Here is a 26,994-nt window from a genome sequence, read left to right as displayed (position 1 = left end):
ATTACTCCAACCGGAACCAATTCAGACTTGCCCAGATTAATCTTAAGCCTTGACACCGCCTCAAACCAAATAAGAATTATTCGAAGAATCAAAATCTGATCTAGATCATCATCACAAAAAATGAGAGTGTCATCCGCAAAAAGGAGATGAGACACTGTCAAGGATCTACCCTCCGAGTTACCCACACAGAAACCTGACAAGCGGCCTTCAAGAACTGCTTTATCCAACATTCTTCTCAAAGCTTCCATCATCAACACAAACAACAAAGGCGACAACGGGTCACCTTGTCTCAAACCTCTAGAGCTACCAAAAAACCCACAAGGGGATCCATTAATCAAGATAGAGAAGCGGACAGTAGATAGGCAAAAGAAAATCCATTTTCTCCACTTGGCTGAGAACCCACTTCTTTCAAGCATATGCAAGAGGAAATTCCAATTTACATGGTCAAAAGCCTTTTCAACATCCAATTTACAAATCAACCCTGGCGCCCCGGACTTCAATCTACTATCAAGACATTCATTTGCAATAAGAACAGGGTCCAGAATTTGTGTACACCTCACAAAAGCATTCTGAGAAGCAGAGATTATATCCCCCATAACCATGCGAAGACGGTTAGCCAAGATTTTAGCAATAATTTTATAGACCCCCCCCAACAAGACTAATGGGCCGAAAATCCCTAATCTCACATGCTGCATGTTTTTTAGGGAGGAGAGTGATAAAAGTAGCGTTTAAGCTTTTCTCAAACTGACCATTAGCAAAAAAGTGATGAAAAACAACCAAAAGATCAGGCTTGATAATCCCCCAGCAAGATTGGAAAAAAGCCATAGGGAAGCCATCTGGTCCAAGAGATTTATCACCATTAAAACTTTGAACAACATCAAAGATTTCGGCCTCTTCAAAAGGTCTCTCTAACCAGTCCGCATTAGCAGCAGATATCATAGGAAAAACTAACACATCTGGAAAAGGCCGAACAGTCTGGGGCTCAAAGTACAAATTCATGAAGAAATGGGAAATGTAATCAGTAATCATACCCTGGTTAGAAGACAAGGTACCATTCACCATTAGGCTTTCAATACCATTATTTTTTCTATTAGAATTAGCGATTCTATGAAAGAATTTGGTATTGGCATCCCCTTCCTTCAAATGCAGCACTCTAGACTTTTGTCTCCAACTAATCTCTTCTAAAAGAGTCAACTTTTCAATCTCAGTACGAAGATTAACTTGAACTAACTTCTCTTCAGCTGTTAATCCATGGGTCTCCTCTTTAGCATCTAAAACATTCAACTTGCTCCAAAGCTCCTGCTTCTTAAACGTTACATTGCCAAACTCCGTCTCGTTCCACTTTTTTAAATCCAACTTCAAGGCATCCAACTTCTTAGCAAGAATATAACTAGGGGTTCCTTGGAACAAATAGGAAGCCCACCACGTCTTCACTTTATCGACAAAATTATCCACCCTCAACCACATATTTTCAAAACGGAAAGGAATTCTCCCTCTACGCCGAGTCCCTCCCTCCAACAAAATAGGAAAATGGTCAGAAAGAACTCTGGACATCCTTTTTTGTGAAAACTGAGTGAAGTGGTTTGCCAAAAGCGGGGAAAAAAGAAACCGATCAAGGCGAGAAGCTGAAGAAGAATTGGACCAGGTGTAAAGGCCCCCTGCCATGGGGATATCCATCAACCCATGAAGAGAGATAAAATCAGAGAAACCAAACATAGCCCGGGAAAAGCTAGCAGCCCCCAGTCGCTCAGAAGGAAAACGGATGATATTAAAGTCACCTCCTACGCACCAAGGCTAATCCCACCAACTGATCAGCCCGGTTAGTTTCTCCCACATCAACCTACGCCTATTGTTTAAATTAGGTCCATAAACACCAGTAAAAGCCCACTCAAAATGGTCACCAACATTTTTAAACTTGCAAGAGACCGAAAAATGCCCCACTGCTTCCTCCACCTTTTCCACAACCCGGCTGTCCCACATCAATAAAATACCTCCAGAAGCACCATCAGAACCCAGGTACAGCCAATCAACGTAAGGGCAACTCCAAATACTCCGGACAGTACCTCTAGTAATTCATTCTAGCTTGGTCTCCTGCAAACACACAATATCATCCTTCCAGGAACGCAACAAATTACGAACCTGAAGTCGCTTATCAACATCATGCAGCCCTCTGACATTCCAGGAAAGAAACGTCAAATTCATTGAGCCACAGAGAGAACCCGAGCCCTATTAGAACCACTATGCCTAGCAGAGGTAGAGCCATAATTAATAGAGCTGAGCAGCCCCTTCAGTTCTCTTAAACCTTTCATCCCTGGGCTTTTGAAGCTATGAGATAACGTGTTCACCTTAGCCCTTCGCTTTAATTCAGCTTCAACTGCCAATAAAAATTCTGTTGCTTGATCTTCCAAACCCTCTAGGGATGTGCCAAGGAAACTATCAAAATTATTAAATCTCCTTTGAAACCACTCAGAGTAAGGTACTTGCCTCTCTGAAAAATCCACGCCCACCGACCCCTCCTCATCCACAATCGACAGATCAGCCAAAGCCGAAGGGAGAGAAGAAGCAAGTGGTTCAATAGTAAGAGGCTGATAAGCATCCTCCGAGAAGGAATCTGAAACCTAGTCCTCCACAAGCCCTTCATCCTCTTCGAATAGAGCCATTGACTCATTGACAGCTTTAGAAGACTCCCATGGAACTAAGGCCAATTGTTTTTGGTCCTCCAAAGCCTTGGTAGCTACACACCGAGGCCGAGATAATGGAATCGGAACCGCAACCCTCCTTCCGTCATGTAGTTCAAGTACCCACTGCTCCGAATTCCCCAATTTCTTGACTATATCGCCGGAATGCTCCTGAAGGATCAGTCGGAGGTCTTGCTCTAAGCCCTCTTCACTATCCAAGTCTGTGGTGCTAGCCGATACAAACTTGGGCTCATCAACCACATCGGAACCGAGAGGCTCAGCCACGCCTACATCGGAAGCGTGATTAAAGTCAGACAGCGCCGATATCACATACCTAGCGTCGTCGGCCTCATCGGAGACTAGAAACTGAGCTGCTGCGTCCATCGTTGACCATGGTGGCTTTATCGGCACAACACCCACCCTAACGGAAGACAGAACACCAACCTCTAGGGACGATGAGACTGATGGGAGCGACAAAGCATTAACTAAAGGTTGAGAAACACTAGCCGGCAGGGAGTTAAGTTCTTTTGTTTTGGGCCGCCAGACCAAATTGGGTTTGGGTTGAGAAAGAGATGGGTCCTGTTTAGATTATGGGAGAACAGAGGGCCTAAAGACTTGTGTGGGCCCAACACTTCCCCGGCCCACTTCCCTAATGTTAGAGTGTTTAATAACCCACTTCCCATTCAGCCCACACTCCAAAGACAAAGAAAGTTCCAGCGATAAAGGAGTGTTAGAGCCGTGAGAGGCATTGGCGTTAAACTCAAGCATGAAGTCAGCACCAGGTACCAAACTTACCTTCCCAACACCCCTATCCCTCAAATCCTGGTACTGACTACTCAGACAATCTTGGTTTTGACTGCTTGGACTAGGTAAGTTTGAATTTTGAATACTGGGCATTACATGCCTTCCTTTTTTTCTTCCACCATTGTCTTTCCGATCACCGTCCACCGCTGCCGACAAAAAGGATTTATGTTGCCTGAACTGTTGCCCTGTCATGTTCAAAATAGATTGAGAAGATGGATTGATGGTAAGAGAGATTGGAGCAATAGCCTTGCGAAGATGAAAACCAAATCCTCTCCACCCATTACCCATCTTCCCTTCCGGCACAATGATGGAACCCTTCCGACGCCCATGAAGAAGTTCAGAGATCATAAGAAAGCTTCCGTGAGCATTGGAACCCAGTTGCAAAATAAAAACCTTACTACCATCCCTGAAGGTACGAGCAAAGTTACCAGGTGGTATATTAGAAATGAGATCCTCCACATAAGATAGCAAACGTTTAGCACATTCTTTGCCCATGAAAACTGACCGGAGAGAATCCTTGAATCTTTCAAATATACGAAGCATATAGTAAGTACTACCCTCCTCAACAGAGAATTCAAAAGTCTTGGACTCAACGGAGAAGAAAATAGAACCTCCCATAAGAACTGAGTAAAACCATAAATTTTGTGACTAATCGGAGGTAGCCAGGCCTCAAATTTTGTGACTAATCGGAGGTAGCCAGGCCTCAAATTCTAACAATAACTCCAATAACTCCAATAACTTTACTCACCCAGTAGATCTTGAACCCACAATCTCACCCTCCAGGCCTCCAATCACTTACAGACGCACTTGATGGTTGTTGAATCCACGACCTCTCCCTCCAACCTACTTTGACCAGGGAGGAGGTGATATCTGTGCTAGAGCTCATTGACAACAACTTTCAAGAAATTAAGCTAACTAAATGCCAAATATACAGACTAATCAACTAAATAAGACACATACTAATATAATAAGACTTGTGGTGTTGAACATCAGCACACCATGTTAGGAACCTAGTGGTTCCTAATGGGATTAGATAAGAATTGTAGGGTAATGTATGTGAATTGTAGGGAAATTGACTTAATTCGAGGTAGTCACCCTCCATAGAGAAATATTAAGACAGAGAGAAAGGAAATGCACTAAGTAATCAATTGGTTTATTTTCCAATGATAGAAATGTGGTTACAAATAGGTATTTATAAAACTATAAAACTATTCTATTGGCCCAAATGACCTTATCCTAATGGTCCTATTATTCCCCATGTGCATTAATAATTCCAACATGTGTTAAATGTGATTAACATGCTTGGAATTGTAACTAACTAACCAACTAAATAACTAAACGCAACATTATAACAATTATTGTCTATATACCTATAGGGTTCCTAACATTCCCCCCCCCCCCCCCCCCCCCCCCCCCCCCCCCCCTGAAAGGAATTCTCCCTCTACGCCGAGTCCCTCCCTCCAACAAAATAGGAAAATGGTCAGAAAGAACTCTGGACATCCTTTTTTGTGAAAACTGAGTGAAGTGGTTTGCCAAAAGCGGGGAAAAAAGAAACCGATCAAGGCGAGAAGCTGAAGAAGAATTGGACCAGGTGTAAAAGCCCCCTGCCATGGGGATATCCATCAATCCATGAAGAGAGATAAAATCAGAGAAACCAAACATAGCCCGGGAAAAGCTAGCAGCCCCCAGTCGCTCAGAAGGAAAACGGATGATATTAAAATCACCTCCTACGCACCAAGGCAAATCCCACCAACTGATCAGCCCGGTTAGTTTCTCCCACATCAACCTACGCCTATTGTTTAAATTAGGTCCATAAACACCAGTAAAAGCCCACTCAAAATGGTCACCAACATTTTTAAACTTGCAAGAGACCGAAAAATGCCCCACTGCTTCCTCCACCTTTTCCACAACCCGGCTGTCCCACATCAATAAAATACCTCCAGAAGCACCATCAGAACCCAGGTACAGCCAATCAACGTAAGGGCAACTCCAAATACTCCGGACAGTACCTCTAGTAATCCATTCTAGCTTGGTCTCCTGCAAACACACAATATCATCCTTCCAGGAACGCAACAAATTACGAACCTGAAGCCGCTTATCAACATCATGCAGCCCTCTGACATTCCAGGAAAGAAACGTCAAATTCATTGAGCCACAGAGAGAAACCGAGCCCTATTAGAACCACTACGCCTAGCAGAGGTAGAGCCATAATTAATAGAGCTGAACAGCCCCTTCAGTTCTCTTAAACCTTTCATCCCTGGGCTTTTGAAGCTACGAGATAACGTGTTCACCTCAGCCCTTCGCTTTAATTCAACTTCAACTGCCAATAAAAATTCTGTTGCTTGATCTTCCAAACCCTCTAGGGACGTGCCAAGGAAACTATCAAAATTATTAAATCTCCTTTGAAACCACTCAGAGTAAGGTACTTGCCTCTCTGAAAAATCCACGCCCACCAACCCCTCCTCATCCACAATCGACAGATCAGCCAAAGCCGAAGGGAGAGAAGAAGCAAGTGGTTCAACAATAAGAGGCTGATAAGCATCCTCCGAGAAGGAATCTGAAACCTAGTCCTCCACAAGCCCTTCATCCTCTTCGAATAGAGCCGTTGACTCATTGACAGCTTTAGAAGACTCCCACGGAACTGAGGCCAACTGTTTTTGGTCCTCCAAAGCCTTGGTAGCTACACACCGAGGCCGAGATAATGGAATCGGAACCGCAACCCTCCTTCCGTCATGTAGTTCAAGTACCCACTGCTCCGAATTCCCCCATTTCTTGACTATATCGCCAGAATGCTCCTGAAGGATCAGTCGGAGGTCTCGCCCTAAGCCCTCTTCACTATCCAAGTCTGTGGTGCTAGCCGATACAAACTTGGGCTCATCAGCCACATCGGAATTGAGAGGCTCAGCCACGCCTACATCGGAAGCGTGATTAAAGTCAGACAGCGCCGATATCACATACCTGGCGTCGTCGGCCTCATTGGAGACTAGAAACTGAGCTGCTGCGTCCATCGTTGACCATGGCGGCTTTATCGGCACAACACCCACCCCAACGGAAGACAGAACACCAACCTCTAGGGACGATGAGACTGATGGGAGCAACGAAGCCTTAACTAAAGGTTGAGAAACACTAGCCGGCAGGGAGTTAAGTTCTTTTGTTTTGGGCCGCCAGACCAAATTGGGTTTGGGTTGAGAAAGTGATGGGTCCTGTTTAGATTATGGGAGAACAGAGGGCCTAAAGACTTGTGTGGGCTCAACACTTCCCCGACCCACTTCCCTAATGTTAGAGTGTTTAATAACCCACTTCCCATTCAGCCTACACTCCAAAGACAAAGAAAGTTCCAGCGATAAAGGAGTGTTAGAGCCGTGAGAGGCATTGGCGTTAAACTCAAGCATGAAGTCAGCACCAGGTACCAAACTTACCTTCCCAACACCCCTATCCCTCAAATCCTGGTACTGACTACTCAGACAATCTTGGTTCTGACTGCTCGGACCAGGTAAGTTTGAATTTTGAATACTGGGCATTACATGCCTTCCTTTTTTTCTTCCACCATTATCTTTCCGATCACCGTCCACCACTGCCGACAAAAAGGATTTATGTTGCCTGAACTGTTGCCCTGTCATGTTCAAAACAGATTGAGAAGATGGATTGACAGTAAGAGAGACTGGAGCAATAGCCTTGCGAAGATGAAAACCAAATCCTCTCCACCCACTACCCATCTTCCCTTCCGGCACAATGATGGAACCCTTTCGATGCCCATGAGCATTGGAATCCAGTTGCAAAATGAAAACCTTACTACCATCCCTGAAGGTACGAGCAAAGTTACCAGGTGGTATATTAGAAATGAGATCCTCCACATAAGATAGCAAACGTTTAGCACATTCTTTGCCCATGAAAACTGACCGGAGAGAATCCTTGAATCTTTCAAATATACGAAGCATATAGTAAGTACTACCCTCATCAACAGAGAATTCAAAAGTCTTGGACTCAACGGAGAAGAAAATAGAACCTCCCATAAGAACTGAGTAAAACCACAAATTTTGTGACTAATCGGAGGTAGCCAGGCCTCAAATTCTAACAATAACTCCAATAACTTTACTCACCCAGTAGATCTTGAACCCACAATCTCACCCTCCAGGCCTCCAATCACTTACAGACGCACTTGATGGTTGTTGAATCCACGACCTCTCCCTCCAACCTACTTTGACCAGGGAGGAGGTGATATCTGTGCTAGAGCTCATTGACAACAACTTTCAAGAAATTAAGCTAACTAAATGCCAAATATACAGACTAATCAACTAAATAAGACACATACTAATATAATAAGACTTGTGGTGTTGAACATTAGCACACCATGTTAGGAACCTAGTGGTTCCTAATGGGATTAGATAAGAATTGTAGGGTAATGTATGTGAATTGTAGGGAAATTGACTTAATTCGAGGTAGTCACCCTCCATAGAGAAATATTAAGACAGAGAGAAAGGAAATGCACTAAGTAATCAATTGGTTTATTTTCCAATGATAGAAATGTGGTTACAAATAGGTATTTATAAAACTATAAAACTATTCTATTGGCCCAAATGACCTTATCCTAATGGTCCTATTATTCCCCATGTGCATTAATAATTCCAACATGTGTTAAATGTGATTAACATGCTTGGAATTGTAACTAACTAACCAACTAAATAACTAAACGCAACATTATAACAATTATTGTCTATATACCTATAGGGTTCCTAACATTCCCCCCCCCCCCCCCCTCCCCCCCTTCTCCCTTTCAAAATACCTTGCCCACAAGGTGTTATTGTGAAATGACACCTTCATGAGGGGAAATCGGCTACTAACTCAATACTCCAAAGTATCTTGAAGATTGAACACACCAAATACTTCCAAGCACTTTGCCATAGCTCATAGTTTGATACCAAATGTTGCAAACCCATGGGCAGAACTCATCCTTGAAAATCGGCTTGTAAGGGGAGGGTGTCTAAGAGCTTAGAAACACATAGTTAAGCTTATACTTAATCCATGTGGGACATTAAGATCATAACATATCATCATGCTCCGCAGTCGACATCCATGGCTCACTCTAGCGACACTGACCCGATGGTAGGCCTTTCTCTTTTGGTGGCTCTACTCACCTATCAGTTATTTTAATCTAGCCTTTAGGTCGCCCCTTTCAAGATCCAAGCACAAAGCCACAACACATTTGATCCCATACTCAATGAATTACACCCAATTACTCGGGGTGGTGGTTGGTTTTGATACCAAATGTTGCAAATCCATGGGTAGAACTCACTCTTGAAAACCGGTTTGCAAGGGGAGGGCGCTCAAGAGCTTATAAACACATGGTTAAGCTTATACTTAATTTATGTGGAATACTAGGATCATAACACACTACCAACAGTTACTAGGTTTATGAAAATACTCTTGACCCACACAGGAAATCCAAATGTAGAATAAACTAAAATAATAATGACCTAATTAACTACCTTGAATACCTAGTCTTGAACCAAAAAGGCTTCTTGAATGTCCTAGGGTGCTTGCTTTGCTCTTAGGCTTCCCAAAAGAGTACTTTATGCTAATGCACCTTAGGAGAGGACATGATAATGTGAGCTTTTCTTTGGAAATAGTTTCTCAATGTAGTTTTGACATTCGGTTCTTATCTGTTGTTTCATTTTTCTGCAGATAATCAGGCTGGGTTTAGTTCATACATTACTGCAAAGGTGACATTACTTTTGGTCTGATTTTTATTTCTTTTTCCACTTGGGCTGAAATTTTGTGAGTTCATATTTATGATTTCCTTTGTTTTCCACCCTAGATTCTTGACAGCATCCGAGTCACCATCAGAAATTTTCATGTTGTGTATCAGGATACGCAGAATGACTTGGTAAATCTATATCTTTGACATATTCCCTGTTTGTTCACTTTACCTTTTGTGTTGCATTTTTATTTTTATTTTTTATAGTTCAGTTGTAACAAATGGGGGTGGGGGGATGTGAACCCACCCAATCCTCCTTATAAAGGAGACTAGACAATGCCAGTGGGCTACAAGGCTCTTGGCTACCTTTTTGGTTATAAGACATATATTAGTTTCATTAGTGGCTTTGTTGGAGCAATCTTATTGTTTTGTTTCAATACTACCATTTAAATTGCTAGTTTCAGCATTAATTGCTCTATGCATATATATACCTATAAAAAAAAAATTGCTCTTTGCATATATATATATATAGTTTACTTAAAAGTTGGGTTGAGAATTTGAATCTTCTTGATTAAGTGTTAAGATTTGTTTTATTTTGTTGCAGTACCATAGTTTATGTCAATGATAACAACTTCTATGTAGTTCAATGTTAGTGTCTCCTTAATATGATTTGGATATGCGGACTGTATATAGCATATAGGTAGTGTATAGATAGATCTGTTATTTATCAACAACTTTCATATATATATATATATATAATAAAAGAAAAAAAGAGAAGATTTATCTCATATTTCTTGTTATGAAACATGGAAGCAATTGAAGGTGAAATTGATGGTGCACATTGTGAGTTGGGTGGTTTGGGAATTCGGAATTTGGCGTCTTTTAATCAGGCCCTATTAGGGAAATGGCTTTGGAGGTATGGCCATGAAACCACTCATTTGTGGCAAAGGGTCATAGCCATGAAATATGGGGAGGGAAAAGGGGGTTGGAGCACTAGAGTTTGTAGAAGGGCTCATGGCTGTGGGTTATGGCAGAGTATTAGTGAAGGGTGGGAAACTTTCTCTAAGCACTTCTCTTTTGTGGTGGGGGACGGTTCTCATATTTTTTTTTGGCATGACAAGTGGTCTGGGGATGATCCTCTTAAAATTCTTTATCCTCATTTATTTTTGTGTTTATCCAATAAGGAGGCTTGTATTTCTAAAGTGTTAAGTCCTCCCGTGGATGATAATGACAGAGTGTGGAGTTTAAGATTTTATAGGGAATTCAATGATTGGGATTTGAATGGAAGTGGGAAGTTTGATATTCGGTCTTTTTATCATAAGATTCGAAATGCAGCTCTTTCTACTTTCCCTTGGAAGGGCATTTGGAAAGTTAAGGTTCCTAAAAGGGTGGCTTTTTTTATGTGGACAGCAGCTCATGGTCAAATTCTAACCTTGGATAACCTTGTGCTTCATGGCCGCCCTTTGGCGAATCATTGTTGTATTGTTGTAATGCAGAATCTATGGATCACCTATTACTTTTTTGTCTGATAACTCATTTTTTGTGGATGTATATGCTTCGGTTGTTTGGGATCGATTGGGTCATGCCAGGTTCAGTTGTGGACCTATTATTTTGTTGGTATCATTGGCTTGGGAGGCATAGTTCTGATATTTGGAATTTAGTTCCAGGCTGTTTAATGTGGACTATTTGGACTGAACGGAATCGGCGGTCTTTTGAGAATGAGGGGAAAACTGTGATTCAGTTATTAGAGTTATGCCAACGGACCCTCTTTGATTGGGCTCAATGTTGGGGTTTCTCAGATTGTTCTACCCTTATGGATTTTCTTTCATCTATTAGAATAGATTAGGGGTTGTAGCTGTCTTTTTGTTCCTTATTTTCCTTTGTTCAGTATCGTGAACTCTTTGTATTTTTCTTGCTATCCTTTTTTTAATAATATTCTCTTCTTACTTATCAAAAAAAAAATTGTAGCTCAACAATCTTATTTGTATATTTAAATGGAAGTGAACCTTTATAAATTACCATTCTGACTAATTCTTCATGATTAATCACTTACAATTTTTTCTGTTGAAAAATGTTTCCCAGGAACATATTACTTTGGGTTTAAAGCTTTCCAGCTTGACAATTATGAAGCAAAATCCTGTTTGGTAATTTTTTCGTTTCTTATGTTTTCTGGTAGTTGTATCATTTATTTAAGATGCTAACATTCACCTGACTGAACTGTATAGTGAGGAACAATGCTATTTGACTATTTCTGTTACTGAAATTGCTGATAAGTCCTACTTCTAGAATTCATGAATTTATTTATTTATTTGATAAATTGGATTTCATGGATTTAAATTTAGCTCCATTCTTTGTGTTTGTCTGGTGTTATGGCTTAAACATAAAGCTTAGAATGTTGGATCTGAAGTATTTGTTTAAAAAAAGTATCAATGAAACTCTCTAATTTCTTTTTTTGATGTGCATATTGGTTACCTTAGCTTTAGCCGCCCTAGTTTTGTATTCTAATTTTGATGTTCTCTTAAATTTCATCACTTTGTTTCTTCTTTCTCTCTTTCTTTATTTATTTTAATCTTAGGAAAAGACTAGGGATGGCGCCCACGAGGGTTTGAGTGAAATGGTCAGGGGTAATGGACAAATTCCACTCCAACTAGGAGCGCCCTGTTTCAATTCCTCATGACATACCCTCACTTTCCCGATACCTGGGGTTTACTCTCCATGGGTTTGGCCTTAGCGAGGTTCCATGATACCAAAAAAAAAAAAAAGAAGAAGATTAGGGATGGCTGAGAATCTTTTATAGTTTCATGATATGTGCTTAGTATTAGTGTTAATTGGCAGTTAATTTTATTGTTCTCCAAATGTCAGGTCATATAATGGATTGGTAAGGGGGGACCAAGTAAACAAAATTGTGGAGATTATTGGTTTGGAAATTTATTGCCACACATTTCATGGAACAATGGACTTGATGACTCTGGAAAATGCTGGAAACTACAAATTACGGGGAAATGAAGAATCTGGAGGGAAAAATTGTGACTCCTTATTGGCACCTTGTGATGTATCATTGTCTCTCTTGGTATGCAAATTTGATTTACAATCTTTCATTCACTATATTTTTGTCCATTTTGTAATTTTGGGCCATAGTTGTAACTTGAACTTTAGAAGATTGTATTTGGCTTTGTGATTTGTTTGTCGAATGACTTATTGTTGGACATGTATCTGTTTAGGTGGTTTTAGATATCCTTGCGGTCCTGTTGTTCCTTTTTTTGTTGGATATGTTCCTCTTAAGTGGTTTTAGACATCCTTGCAGTCCTATTGTTCCTTTTTTTTTGGAGGACGTTAATTTTATTTTATATGACTGGTTTTTTGATTGCTATACTTCATGTGTCTGTGGTAGACAGCCTATTCAAGGCACAGTAAGAAGTTGGGTGTCCAGACTTGATGCAGTAGGATTTCAAACTGATCTTAGCTTAAAATCCTTGGAACTGTTTTTGGTTTTTCCTTTTCTGACATATCTCTATATAATTTTGTTATTTACTACTTAATTTGAAGTTGTTTGCTGTATTTCCTTTCGTATTGGATTATTAGTTTCTCCTTGATCAATTTGCTTGAAATTGGTCCACTTGGTTCAGAAGTGGAGGTGATGGTTAGGATACTCTATGGAGGGGTAGTTTGGTGTTTGACATTAGTGTTTCTCTTATGGTAAATGCTAACGGATGCCTTAAGAGTAATAGTTAATAATTCATTTAAAGAAAATTTTTATAAGAAAAAAAAAAGCAATTAATGTTTTGATAGTTTTTTTCATTTCCCATAAAAGTGGTGTCAAGACTTCTCTAAAATGGATTATTAACCATTGCCTTAAGGGCACTCGTTAGTATGACTCTTCTCTTATTTATGTTTTTTTAAGTTGCCTTTGTGACTTTTCTCAGTGGTCAAATCTTGGTTTTGATTACAATTTTTTTATTTGAAATATGTTTTGATTCTTGTAGCATAATGCAGTAATTGGGAAAAAAAATAAGGAAAAAAATTGCTGAGATAAGGTAGGACAACCAATGCTATAGAAGCCAAAGGTTAAAATAAGACCTGGAGATATCAAAATGACAAACAGTTTGCTGCTTGCTTCATTTAGCGGCTCTCTTTCTGATTGGTCTAAGGCTTGGGGACTCACATCTAGTGATTCTATCCTTGTGTTCCTTAGCTCTCTCCTTTGTAATTAAGTTTCTTTGTATTTTTGTTTTTCTCTTTTTTGCACTCTTTGTTTTGCTTTATGCATTTTCTGCATAGAGCAGTTTTTTGAATATACATCTTTCTTACTTATCAAAAAAAAAAAAATGGCAACTAGTTTGATAACAATGGAAACATACTTGTTTGATACCCCTGTAGTGAATGATAATGCCCATTGTATAGAAAGTCTCCACTCTCTCCCACAAGAAAGTAATCAATGATTGAGGGCCTGCTTGTGTGTCTGAGTTGGGGGTAAGGCATGGGGTTGATTTCTTATGATGGCTGATGTATATAGAGCACAAGTGGGTGGTGTTGGGGAGTATAAGATGCAATGGAAGTTCAGAAGTTCCTATGTTAAGTTGGATGGTTGGACAGACTGTTCTTTCATATGGACTTCGAACCACTTCTAAGGTCCCTTTCTTTAATTGGAACACAGCCCTAGATTGCTACTTAACCGCTGATAACTTGTAAAAACAGAACACTGTTTGTTATATTCTTATTTGCTATTTATATGTTTAGAAGGGATGGATAATTCATGGATCATTTGCTACTTCCATTGATCATTGCACGGAATCTTTGCTCCACAGTCTTTTCTTTTGTTAAGTGCATTGGGTTTTGCCTGAGTCTATGGTTGACTTGTTGGTTTCTTGGCTTATAAAGTTTGAATGGGAAAGAGCCTAGTTGTTTGGGGAGCAATTTCTTATTGTTTGATGTGGTCTGTATGGCTGCAGAGTAATAACAGGCATTTCAAGGTGGATTCTCTATAGGCCTTTACATGGTTTCTCAATCTCTCTTTTAGATTTAATTGACATTTTTAACTTAAGAATTTTATATGCAATCATCATTTTTTCCTTTTCGTGGGTGGCGCCATTGAGTATACTTCCTCTGAATGTGGGTTGCCCCCATTTGGGGTTTTCAGTTGAACTTTGATACTTAACAAAACAAAAGGCCAAGGTTGTGGCACCATAAAGTGGTATTTTTGTTGCCAATGAGCTCTATGGCATTTCTTCCCTTTATGAGAATGGGTGGAGGGTGTGGTCGTGGGTTAAAAACCAATTGAGTGTGTATCAAACTTATTGATAAAAAAAAAAAAGAGCTGCTTTGTTCAATTGGGGAATATTGACATTTTATTTTATTTTTGTTTTTTCTTCTTTCCTTTTTGTCTCTTTGTTTTTGTAAGTCTTTAAAAGAAGTTCATTTCTCATTATATAAAAAATATATTGATAATTATTTTTGTATTGATGATACTAATGTTTGTTCTTTCATGTAGGTTAACAGATCAGGAAAGCTTGATAACAATGCACCACAATATTCTATGACTGCTGAGTTAACTGGCTTGGTTGGTTTTTAATTTTTTTTCTAAATTTTAATTAGAAAAAGCTCACAATAATTTTAATTGGCATTTTACTCTTTGTAATTTGCACTTTATGATTTTATTAGGTCATATCGTTGAATGAGGTTCAGTTGCAGCAAATTTTGGTGTTGTGGGATTATTTAGGCACATGTCATTTGAGAGAGAGGTAAGTTCATTATTTCATTTATATTGTTTTCTGTATTACATTTTTGTAATAATTTTATTGAGAAGTTATTCAGTATGGATTGTCTATCTTAACAGTTTAAATTGGATTTTTTTTTTCTTTATTTAGATTTTTGCTTTTAGCTGGCATCACTGCAAAATTTTTATTTGACTTGATTTGCTTATGATTGGTTTGACATCTTATGTTGGTTTTGGTATTATGACATGATTTGTTTAAAAAAAATGTATGCTAATAATGGACATATTACGCCTTAGAAGTTTACTTTGTATGTTTGCATGTCTCTTTTCAGATTCATAAATAAGTTGATTTATTAAAAAGAAAAAGTTTCAGAAAACAGAGTTGAAATTATTTTGACAAGGTAGAACATTATGGAGGATATGGAAAAATTTTGATACCTGGAAGACACCGTGTTGTGTTTGGAGCACCTATTACAGTTTCAGTATTTGTAAGTTGTAATATAAACCTTAAAATATTTGACGCCTAATGGCTGACAAGGATGATTGTTTGGGTGCTTGCAATAGTATGCAGAGGATGTTTTTGCTTTGTTTCTTTTATTCTTGTAGTATGGGAAGATAGCTAATATTCTTCCTGCGTACTTGTTGATTCTTTTTTAATAAAGGGCAAAACTTAGGTACAATACCTAGGTACTGTTTTTTAAGTTCCCCTCTAAAAATTCAGCCATGTGGCAGTACTTAACTAAAAATACACTTCCATCCCATGAGAAAAAAGCCACATGTGGCAGTACTTAACTAAAAATACACTTCCATCCCATGAGAAAAAAGCCACATGACCGATTTTTAAGAAGGGAACCTAAGGAATAGCACCTAAGTATTGTACCTAAATTTTGTTGTTGAATAAATATTATTACTTATCAAAAAAATTCTTGTAGCGTGGGAAGGCATGGAAATGGAAGGTTAATACATTTAGGTTTGGTCAAGGATCACCTGCATCACCAAGGGGTTTCCCCCCTTCCTCTTTATTTTTTATTTTATTTTATTTTATTATATTTTTGGTAATAATTCTTTATGCCTGACACTCATATATACTTGCAGAGATACACATACATAACATGCACAAATTACACTTTAGGGAAGATAAGGAATGGAAATGTTGGTTATTGTTGGTGTTGTCATTTCTGCTTTATTGACCATACATTGGTGACATTTGTAGATGTAACTTGCAAGTGTTAGTAAACACATGATGTAGGACAAATTAGGGATTTGTCTGTGTGTTTGTTGTGGGTTTAGGGTTTGTAAAGAAGAGGAATTAGAGAGAGAAATTTAGGATGTTCAGGTACCTGTGAACAGTAAATTAGAGAAAGAAAAGAAGAAGAAAACGGGATGAAGAAGAGAAAAGGAGAAGGGAACCACAAAGGCCAATGTGCCTATATTCTCAAACACTCAATAATTTTAATAATCAACTCTCTCCTTCATGTACATTGAGTTCCACACTCCTCACATATATGTATGTATGTATATAAAAGACTCTTTTTTGTACTAGTAGTATTATACGACTCTTAGTTTGACTAGTAAATCAAAGCCTAATTGAATTAAACCAAAGCCCATACATAAAGACCCATAAACTAAATAAGACTTATTAGTAAAATAAAACCCATGGCCCATACCCAACAATTGTAAAATTACTAAAATAGCCTTGACTTTAGAATAACCAAATAAAATATAAAACAAAACCTAATTAACTACCATAGACACTTATTCTTGGGCTTTGGCTTAGAGGATATTCTTTTTTGTACCATGCTATGGTTGTGTCATCAACATCTGAAGCTCAAGAATGGAAAATATTTGATCTGTTATTATTGAATTATGTAGGTATGGACGTTATCGTCCCTGGTGTAGTCCTTTATCAAGAAAACTCAATGGTTGGCAGATATTGTGGTGGCACTATGCGCAAGAATCTGTCTTATCAGATGTTCGTAATAAATTAAAGAAAACTTCGTGGAGATACCTTGGACAGCGACTGTAAGTATATATTCTATTGAGATGTAATTTCTAGACATTACACATTGTGAACAAGCATGTGATTTGTTTGATTTTCGTTCTTAGTTTGTGCATTTTTAATATGTAATGTGTATGTGTGTTCTTTCTTTGCACATTTTTAATATATTATATTTCTTTATTGTTTGTAATCTTACTTTGAATTTAACTGTCTTACACAATGAATCATATTACTACTGGGTTTAATTCGGAAGGAAAAAAAAAAATCCTACAAATGGGCATATATGTGGTAAATTTTTTGACAAATCATTGTAGTGTCTATCTACTTTCAAAACTTTCAATTAATAGCTGCTTACTAAAAATGACATCTCTTTCTCTCATATATGGAGGGTGAGGTCAGAAGTTCATTCCTCTAAGGTTGCATGCGTTGTGACCAATGAATAACTGTAGATTTGTAGTAGGGTCTTCATAGCCAGTTCCATCCATTTAACTTATCAGACAGATTCATTTCTGTTAGTGTCAAACGGTATGTGAAATGTAATATCTAATGCACATGTTGAATCAAGGGCAAAAAGATACGTATCGTATTGTTGTACCAAGGATATACTCATGTATCATACAATACATGTGTATGGATTGTATGAATCATATCGAATTTCCAAATCAGTGATTAGTCTGATTCATAAACATGTGAATTTATTTTAGGCCTATCCAAATTTATGCTACATTTTTTTTTAGTTATGCGTTAGTGTGTATTTGAGTTTCTTTCTATTCAGCTTGCTTGTATTAAAATTAAAATAGATGTGACATAGCTAGGGGGGCGGGTGCATTCTTCATTAAAGGAGGGTGGATTGGGATTTGTAAACTGAGTACATGTAATCAAACTCTTCTCATTTAATCAAGCTCTCCTAGGGAAATGATTATGAAGATTTGCTAGTTATTGGTGATCTCTTTGTTTTCATTGCCTAGATTCATGTGGGTCATGCCCAAGAAAGTGGTGGATTTATTGTTTGTTGGAAGGGCCAGTTTTGTAGGCATAGGTTCAGTGTTATATGGAATGTTGTTCCTCTGTCTCATGTGGTGCCTTGGAGAGAGAGAATTCAAGAACAGTTGACAGCATTGAGCTTCTTTTGCCTAAGTTGGTGTTCCTATTTTTGAAATTCTTTCGGAATGCGGAAACAATTTTTCCTTGTGCCTGTGTAATGTCCTTTCTTTAATAATGAAACTTATTTACTTATCCAAAAAAAGAAAAGAAAAGGAAGTGGTAGGAAGAATAGGGAGATTTTGAATGGGTCTTTGGGATCTTAAAGATTTTGATAGTAGGCGAGAAGTTTACTTTGGATTTATATGGCTAATTGCATTCTAGCAGTGGAGTTAGGTAAAATTGGTTACTCATGAGTCATGACATTTATTGGAGTCTATGGGTAGATGCTTTGTCAAGTGGACTTTCCTAATCAGTTCAATGACTTTATTGTATTTTTCTTCTTCTTCTTTTTTTGTTTTGGGTATTTCAAGCTGTAAGAGCAACTTTTTGTTCTTTTGTTGTATGAGGTTTGTCTGATATAGTTCCTATGTACTAGGAGTTCACTATCTTTTTATTTAATGAATTTTATTTCTTATTAATGACAATAGAAGTGCTAGTACACCTTGACCTTGAAATTATAAATTTTTCTGCTAAGATATTAATTATGAATTAGTTTTTATTCCTGAATGCAGAAGTTATCGTTGGAAGTATAAGAATTTGTACAAGACCAAGCTGGATTTTCTTCGACAAGAACAGGTGATGTTCTTCTTCCTTTATAAACACATATACAGTGATACATATGTCAGATATGCTTCAACTTTCTTGCCAAAAGAACATTTTGACTTGTATTAATGTCTGTGTCTTATCTGTACCCTATCCTCTTTCAGTGCACTTCTATTATTCCATTTTGTATGGTTTGGAGTTGGGGTTTGTGGCTGTAAATGATAGCGGTGCAGATGTGATTGTCCTTTAAATTTCACATTTCAAGCGATGCCAAATGGCTCTCACATTTGCCAAGGGTTTGATGCTTTAAATGTTGGTGATGATGTCTCTTATGTCCTTTGTGGTGCAATTACATCATGTACCAAATCTTGTTGAGTATTTAATATTGCTTAAGCATGCAATTTGATGTAGTAATAGTAATACTGACACACAATCAGCTATAATATCTTCTTCCAATGTTGTAAATATAGAAGCTTATCCAAATAACGCTTTGATTTTCTTTTCCTTCAATTTATCTGATGCTTTTCCTCTAATATAATGGAAGGTTCTCAACATGGACCGTCGTTGAAATTTTATTGGTTCCATATGTGGATTCATATGTCATTATGATATGGCATTAATATCTAAGTTAGAATTTGTTTAGTATCTGATCTGCTAGTGGCACTGATGTTCAATTCATGATTACCAGTCAGTTGATGAAGATATTCTTCGAGAATTAGAGCAAATGGAGAAAGAATCAGATGTAGGTGATATTTTAAGCTATAGATCTGCTGCTGAACATGAGCTACAGGTATGAGTTCTACTGATGTGTAGAACAGGAAATTAAATCCACATGTTGTTTTTCAGTCAATCTTTGTAATAATTTGTGAAAAGAAGAAGCACACAAAGGTAAAACTTTGATATTCCTAGCTATATTTTATGTTTTCTGCAAGCTGCACATTTTATCTTAATTTTTCTTGTTTGATGTTCATGCAGGAATTTTCCTCAAAGTATTCAGCATCCGATATGGGAACAAATGGCTCTAGTGTTGCTGTGGAGAAGTCACGAAGTGATGACTCTTCAGCCAGCAAGTCCCGAGGATGGCTAAATTGGCTGTCCCTTGGTGTGCTTGGTGCTGGAGGAACAGACGATTCGAGTCAATTTTCTGGTGTTGTTTCTGATGAAGTTATAAAGGTACATGTGCCAATTGAGTGCTAGTTGTTAGAATACCAGCAGTAGTTTTCATGATATCAGAGCAAGTGGTCTTTAGTTTGAACTTTGTCTCTACTTACCTCCCATTTAATGTTAAAAATTCCACATGCTGGCCCACTTATTGAGGTGGTGTCTTGCTCACATGTGAGGGAGAGTGTTAAAATAATTATTAAGTGATTAAATTCACTGTTTCCTATTAGTTTAAGCTTCTAGGACAAGCAGCAGTTTATAAATGGTAAAAAAAATTGTTCTTGTTAACACACATGTATATTATTTATATGTAGGTAATTACACTGATATCACAATTTTACAATTGTATCCTTATCACATACTTATAACAGTTTTTAAATTTTTTTTTTGGGCAAGTATATCAGTTCTCAAAAACTAATTACTGACATTTTGTACAGGATATTTATGAAGCAACAGAATTCTATCCTCCAGTTTTATCCAATGGAGACATTGTTGTTAATGATAAGATCTATCTAAGTGCAATCAAGTTCAGCATTCATCAAATTTCTGCAACACTGCAGATCATGTATGGATGGATCTCTGCAATTTATAATGCTTTAACTTGTTATTTCTTGAGCATGATAGTGAAATCAACAGCTTCCCTTTCTAACTGCTTTCAATAAACCACTTAGGTTTGTTTTGTATGGCTGCACTTGCTTGATTAATTGGTATTCTGCTTGAGCTGAGCCCAAGTTGAACTTGGATGCATAAAGTTTGGTATATCATCATTTGGCTGAGCTGCTGAGGTCTAGAATTGCTAATTTGTAGATCATTTGCATGTTTGACTTTCATTCTTGGGATCAGATTAGTAAAACCTAAGAAAATTAAGCATAGTCTTACATCAGCCCCTATATAATCTTTATCATCTTTTAGAAAATTGATAGATGGAAAATAAATATGGATCTGTTTGAATACCACTTATTGTTGAAAACTGAAAATTCTGTAGCAAAATAATTTTTAAATGTGTGAATAGTGCCATGAGATCCAGTTTTAAAGTTGTTTTTGCTGAAAAAAATACTTGTGGATCCCGTGAATAGTGCACGGGACCTACTAAAAAATGTTGGACGTAGCTGAAAAATCATTTCAGCTCTATCCAAACGTTCACTATATCATAATTTGTGACACCAAAAACGCAACTCAAGAAAATAAAGGTTTGATGTTAAACTTAGAAATGTTGTATGAATCTTGGTTCTAAATTGATAAGGAAACCATGAGAAAGAAAATAAGAAACGAAAGGAGAAAAGGAGAGGATCATATGATTTGCAATCTCTACCTTATCCCGGGTAATTGTTGAAATGTAGGCACAATGATATATTCCTTCTTATGTTTCTATATCTGGGATGATAGAAGTTAACCTTTTTCTGATATACATGATCCAATTTGTACAAACTCACTATCTCTCATCTAATTCACTGATCTTTTTGCCTTTCCTAGACCATCAGTATCTCATGTCAATGGTTGTAAAGTCTGTAATTGAGAACCATAGCAGCAGGGTATGTTGGTAATTTTGTATAAATTATTTTATAATATTAAGATGTATAAAAATATCTGTGCTCCCTAACCTATGAGTCGAAGTTGCTGCAGATTGGGCTCCAGATGGATTAGCAAATGAGCCAGAACTTAAGGTGTTGGTCAGGCACGGTTTATAAATGAGCCAAGCCTGGGCATAAGATTCGCATTAAACTATCTGTCTTCGTCTAGGTTTTTTTATTGTGTCTTTTCATTAATATGGACTGAATTACTAAATAAATGGGTTGCAGAACTTTTTACAGCTTTTTTTGGGGCTTTTAAAAAAAACATGCCCGAACTTGCGGCCATAATGGATCGGAGGCTGTGGGCATTGTTGCTTGGTGGCTAAAAATGTAGAAAAAAAGTGGCACATGTCATATGTGGTTGTTTGTTTTCTATTTTATTAGTTTCTCTAATTTGTATTAATCATATTGGGCTAAGTTGTTGCTAACATCTGGGTTTACTGATTCATCTGTTGACTAAATATAAATATGCTTGCACTTGTACTGCTGCTTATTTGTTGGTAAGCATATTATTAATTTGAATTTATTCAAAAACATTGTGCTTTTTCCCCCCCAGAAAATATGGACAAGAAATTGCTGAGTTGGTTCTTCTTGGGGTAACTTTTGAGTGTAAGCTTTTTGAAGAGTCTGCAACCATCAATGTTCTAGTCGAGTCAGGGGAGATGGTTTGTCCATGTAGCAAGAAAGTCATTCTACTGATGAAAATGGTTTGTATTTCTTTCTTGATGAATCAAATGGTCTGTATTTCTCTTTATGCACTCTATTAAAGTTTCATTTGCTTGCAGCAAATGGGTTTGGCCTAAGAATTCATCATTCATTGTGTGACTTAAATTTAATATATATATTAACATTTATTTTACTGCATCACTTGATCAGGTAGTACATGTGGTACCAAGTTTTAATTTCCAGAAAAGTCTATTTTGCTGAATGGCTAAGCCCTAGCTTTGTAAAACTTGAGATCTGCTATATTTTAGTACAATAAAAAGAAAGAAGAAAAAAAAAAGGAATTTCAAGTATAAAAACACTACTTTGGTGGACAAGCTGGCTTACATGTAGAAGAATGGTAAAGGATATTTCTAGTAGAGGAAAAAAAATATGGGAAGTCAATTCCCAAGAGTAATATTGTCACAGGTCTTTGAGCACATCAGTTATCTTGTCATAAAAGAAGAAGAAGTTAAGCTGAATGAAAATTTTAGTCTCTCATTGCAACACAGCTTATTTTTGTTGGTTACATTGGTTTTCTTTAATTGATTGGATAAAAATTCTGTAGCAACTAATGTTGTTTCCAAGTTGGTTGAACCATTAAGTGAAATCAATGGCTTTTACCTCAAACAACTTGCCACATGGAAGCTATAAATAATGATAATTATGAAGAAGCAGCTGCTGCTAATTAATTTTTCAAGTAAAAGACCAGAAGCTACACCTACATCTGACACCAATGAGTTCTAGCTTAAACAGCACCTCTTTCCTCTGTAAGAATTGTGTTGAGCATGAAGTCATGGGCAACCACCAGGTCTTTGTGTATACTAATCCCAGAAAATATAGAAGATAAAAACCCTAGTTATTTAACACTACATTGTTTTATTGCTGTTAGTGGATAATCAGTTGAACAAGATTGCTTTTTGTTGATAATCGGTTCTACCATTGTAAATTCTTACAAAATATTCATTGTGATTTTGACTCCTTTTTTAATATTGAGGATATCTTTATCATGTTTGCATTTGCTCCAAATCTTGGAACTTTATCTGAAATCTATTTCCCTTGTCCTGCTCTTGAGCCCACTTTGCCTCTTGCTATGGCTTCTTGCTTTGCAGAATAGTACTGTTATACGTAATGCAGTTTTCTATCTTTCTGGAAGTTGATGTGATCTCATTTGAAACACAAACCAGTTTGTGTTATGATTCTGTTCCATTTACATCTTTTTTGATTGGATACTTCTAAAGCTATATATTGATATATGCAAGAACCCTTTAATCACCCGTGTGAATAGCCATTTGTGCCTGAAGTAATTTAATGACATCTTATGAAATCTGTGATTTATATTCGAGTTTCCTTTTCTGGTTTTCATTACTTTTCATGATCTACTAATTGGAGCCACCATTTGTGATTGACCTTCTCTATTTGCAGCCCATTGTTGAGGAAGGTTTACTGTATGATAAGCAACCTTCCTGTAGCGTCCAATTGGATGTGTCTCCAAACTGTGAGGTTGAATTGTCAGTAAAGGTAATTATTCCATCTTTTGCTCTTGTATACCTAGTAATCTAAGAAAATGAGTGCTCAGTCTTTATATCTAGCTTCATTTTGGTACATATTTCTAATGATTGAATTTCTAATTGACAATTTTTGTATTGTAACTTCTTGATTCAGGGCACGCTTCAGCCACTTGAAGTTACTTTTGATGTAGAATTCTTCCTGAGTTTCACCGAGTTCTTTGACGTGTTAAAATCCTCAAGTTTTCAGCATGATAGGGTAAGCATTCTTTAGCTGGTCTTTTTCATTTCTTTTTTATTATTAATTACAAACGCACTAAGTGGGTCTTCAATCTAGGGCTGTACCCTCCACATTGCCATTTAAGCCAAAGCTCATGGGAATACCTGCTATAAAAGATAAATTATTAATGTAAAATTTTGAAAGATTCACTGTCATCCATTGTTCAATTTATTTTGATTCAAAAGTTAGTATGTGGATGTTAACAGTAACATCTGACCTACTGCAGCTGCTCTCGTCACTGAATGGTATCAACAATGTCAATGCTAGACTGTTATCAAAAGCTGAGTAAGTTTCTTGTTGCCAATTGAGGTATTTTATTGCTTTTATGATTTAAGAGCTATATCTATGTGGGTTTGTGTCTGCACATACATTTTTGTGTTGTGCTATTAGAATTTTTGGTGATAACTGATTGGTGATATTTTACTTTGGCAGATACATTTTATCAAGTCGAAAGAAAGTGATCTGGGATGTTAGTATCATCAATATCATCCTAAATGTTCCTTGGAGAAATGCAGTGTCCGAACAATTTAACTTGGTACTTCCTTCTTTTACTGTGACTCCACTAATCATGGTGTAGCTTCAACAAAGTCCTTTTGTGTGTGTGTGTGTGTGGTTCTTATTGAGTTTCAACAATTCATTGCTGAGATGTTTTGTTCTGTTTGCAACTTAGATTTTACTTCATGTTAATCTAAATGCTTATTGATATCACCCATGCTAAGATAATGTAGCCATGTACAGAAATGAACAATCTGTGTTTTTATCCCCCCTTTTTTTTATTTTATTTTAATGGTGTGGAACCTCACCAAGGTAGGGCCCTTTGGACCCACCCCTAGGGAGTAAACCATGAATACATGATGAAGGGCCACTGTAATGGGAAAAATAAGAAACCTCCATTTTTTTAATAAATGTTTTACTTTGATAGTGATGCATAGGAAGTCTCGAGAGTTTTTAATATCTTAGAATAATAGTTCATAACAATGAAAAGATTGAAAAAAATGTGAATCATAGGATGAGAGCAAGGTAGATGAAGTGGAGAATCGGATCAAGAGTATTGTTTGATTGTATAAAACGTATTAAGTTAAAGGGAATATTTTATTAGGCTTCAATATGACCAGCTGTGCTCTATGGTATAGAGTGTTGGGTTGTTAAGAAACAACATATTCATAAAATGAGTGTAGTTGAAATGAGAATGTCAAAATGGATAGGTGGAAATATAATGAAAGATAGGATGCTAAATGAGGAAATTTGCTTAAAGATAGATGTGGGCCCTACTGATGAAAAGATGAGGGAGAGTCACTTGATATGGTTTGGACATGTTCAAAGGATAGTGATTAATGCTCCAGTGAGAAAAGAGTGTATTGATTTAAGTTGAGGGAATGAAGAAGGGTGGAAGAAGATGCAAAATAATATTAATAGTAACAAAGATTATGACTTAGGATAGATTAGAATGGTAGAAAATAATAGATGTGGCCGACCTTGATTGGTTTGTTGAGTATCCATGAATTTTGGGACAAAGATTTGGTGGTGGTTGTTTGACAGTGATTCCTACCCATGTTAAAAGGATATATCTATGTTGAAGAATTGAAGTGTTCTAATATTTTTCAGTTACGAATGTATTTATAATTGTATACTTGGCAATAAGGGTGATGCTAGAATTCAGTAACATTCATGGTAGGAGATGCTTTTAGTAACACTTTTAGTGATAATTATTCTGTTGTAATTGATGAATGTTTCCTGTAGTCTTGTCTGCAAATAGATTAAAAGTTGAAGTTCTATATATTTTTTTGATGATGTGGAACCTCACCAAGACAGGGCCCTTTGGACCCACCTCTAGGGAGTAAACCATGGATATGCGATCCCACTCTCCAAGACTGTGTATCAGGTAATCCAGGAGAATTCCTTGTAGGGATCGAACTCAAGATGTCTGGGTTTATAGTTCATCTCAAGCCTCCAACCACTAGGCTGCACCTTGACATGTTAAAGTTCTATATTTTTTCATGTCTTATTTTTGTTGCAATTTTTTTGACAGGTATTGGAATTCGGGGCCCTTTCTTTTGTATCCAAATCTGATCTGGGTTTTCCCTCATCAAAATTTGAGGAACAATCTTGTAATCTGAGAAATTTGTTTAATTCAATTTCCAACCATAGCTTTCATCTTCAAGATCTTTATGATCACTTTGAAGTCAAATTGAATGATTTTGAGGTCAGTTGTTTTATTTTTATTTCTTATATATAAATTAAATTAAATTTCCTGTTATTATATTTTCTATTTAATATCTGTAATATATTTTTAAGATTATATATTACTCAGATTTCTTGGTATAAAACTAAGACCCAGATTGATGTTTGCAGATGAAGATAATGGTGCCACATCATACTCAAACAGTCAGTGTCTTGGAGAAATTTTGTCCTTCTATTACCTTGGCATCTTGTGTGATCCTGGATGAATCTATATTGAGACAGTTGGAGGTAAATTTTAAAGCCATTTATTTATTACTTTCTGGGAAAAGAGGGGGTGGGGGGAGGGGGACTGCCCATGTTCTTCTACCCTGCTTTGACCCAAACAATCTTTCCTAGCTACTAAATCTAGTGAAGACTCTAATGGGACTGCCATTTACTAGGCTAGAATAATCGGCGTGACTTTGTTGAAAACAGAACCTGTTGAGGACCTTTACACTGGAGGATACTTGGTTATTAGACTGATGAATGGCTTCTTTCCCATGGAAACCAACTCCTGAGCTTTTATGAAGTTAAGAAAATTTTTCACATGGAAAGGCTTCTATTCCTATCAATGCTTAACTGCAGAATTCTGACAAGATCAATAATTCCTCCTAAACATTTAACATACTTCAGATTGCTTTTTTTCATCCTTCTTAACCAATAAACTTCCTCCTACTTTCTGACTAAGCTAGAAGTAGGTAATGTGCTAATGACTGCTTCTTCTTTGCTCTCTTCCTATCCCACATTATTGTTGTGCATTAATTACTATCATCTGGCACCACACAACTTTATTCCAAAAATTGGCTCAATCTCTTCCTTGCATTTCTTGAATCTTGTCAAATTGAGTTTTTCACCATAAATTCTTCCCAGACGTGATCAAATCTTATATGTTTATTTTCTTTTTCTTTTTTGATAAA

General features: G+C 37.2%; 1 protein-coding gene across 1 annotated transcript in view; it reads left to right on the top strand.

Annotated features, from left to right (window-relative positions):
* The window catches only part of LOC112028414 (uncharacterized), a 63,760-nt gene that overhangs the window by 6,463 nt on the left and 30,303 nt on the right, over window positions 1-26,994 (top strand). The window contains exons 6-23 of the mRNA XM_065762180.1: window positions 9,165-9,202; window positions 9,298-9,366; window positions 11,260-11,321; window positions 12,040-12,247; window positions 14,666-14,734; window positions 14,836-14,915; window positions 16,763-16,912; window positions 18,605-18,668; window positions 19,324-19,425; window positions 19,611-19,808; window positions 20,234-20,361; window positions 21,924-22,074; window positions 23,495-23,590; window positions 23,735-23,836; window positions 24,084-24,142; window positions 24,290-24,392; window positions 25,887-26,060; window positions 26,210-26,326. Coding sequence (XP_065618252.1) covers window positions 9,165-9,202; window positions 9,298-9,366; window positions 11,260-11,321; window positions 12,040-12,247; window positions 14,666-14,734; window positions 14,836-14,915; window positions 16,763-16,912; window positions 18,605-18,668; window positions 19,324-19,425; window positions 19,611-19,808; window positions 20,234-20,361; window positions 21,924-22,074; window positions 23,495-23,590; window positions 23,735-23,836; window positions 24,084-24,142; window positions 24,290-24,392; window positions 25,887-26,060; window positions 26,210-26,326 — 1,970 coding nt within the window. The remainder of the gene's footprint in view (window positions 1-9,164; window positions 9,203-9,297; window positions 9,367-11,259; window positions 11,322-12,039; window positions 12,248-14,665; window positions 14,735-14,835; window positions 14,916-16,762; window positions 16,913-18,604; window positions 18,669-19,323; window positions 19,426-19,610; window positions 19,809-20,233; window positions 20,362-21,923; window positions 22,075-23,494; window positions 23,591-23,734; window positions 23,837-24,083; window positions 24,143-24,289; window positions 24,393-25,886; window positions 26,061-26,209; window positions 26,327-26,994) is intronic.

Source organism: Quercus suber, unplaced genomic scaffold, assembly GCF_002906115.3.
Source record: "Quercus suber isolate HL8 unplaced genomic scaffold, Cork oak 2.0 scaffold_445, whole genome shotgun sequence".
NCBI lineage: Eukaryota > Viridiplantae > Streptophyta > Magnoliopsida > Fagales > Fagaceae > Quercus > Quercus suber.
This window is presented reverse-complemented; position numbering and strand designations above follow the sequence as displayed.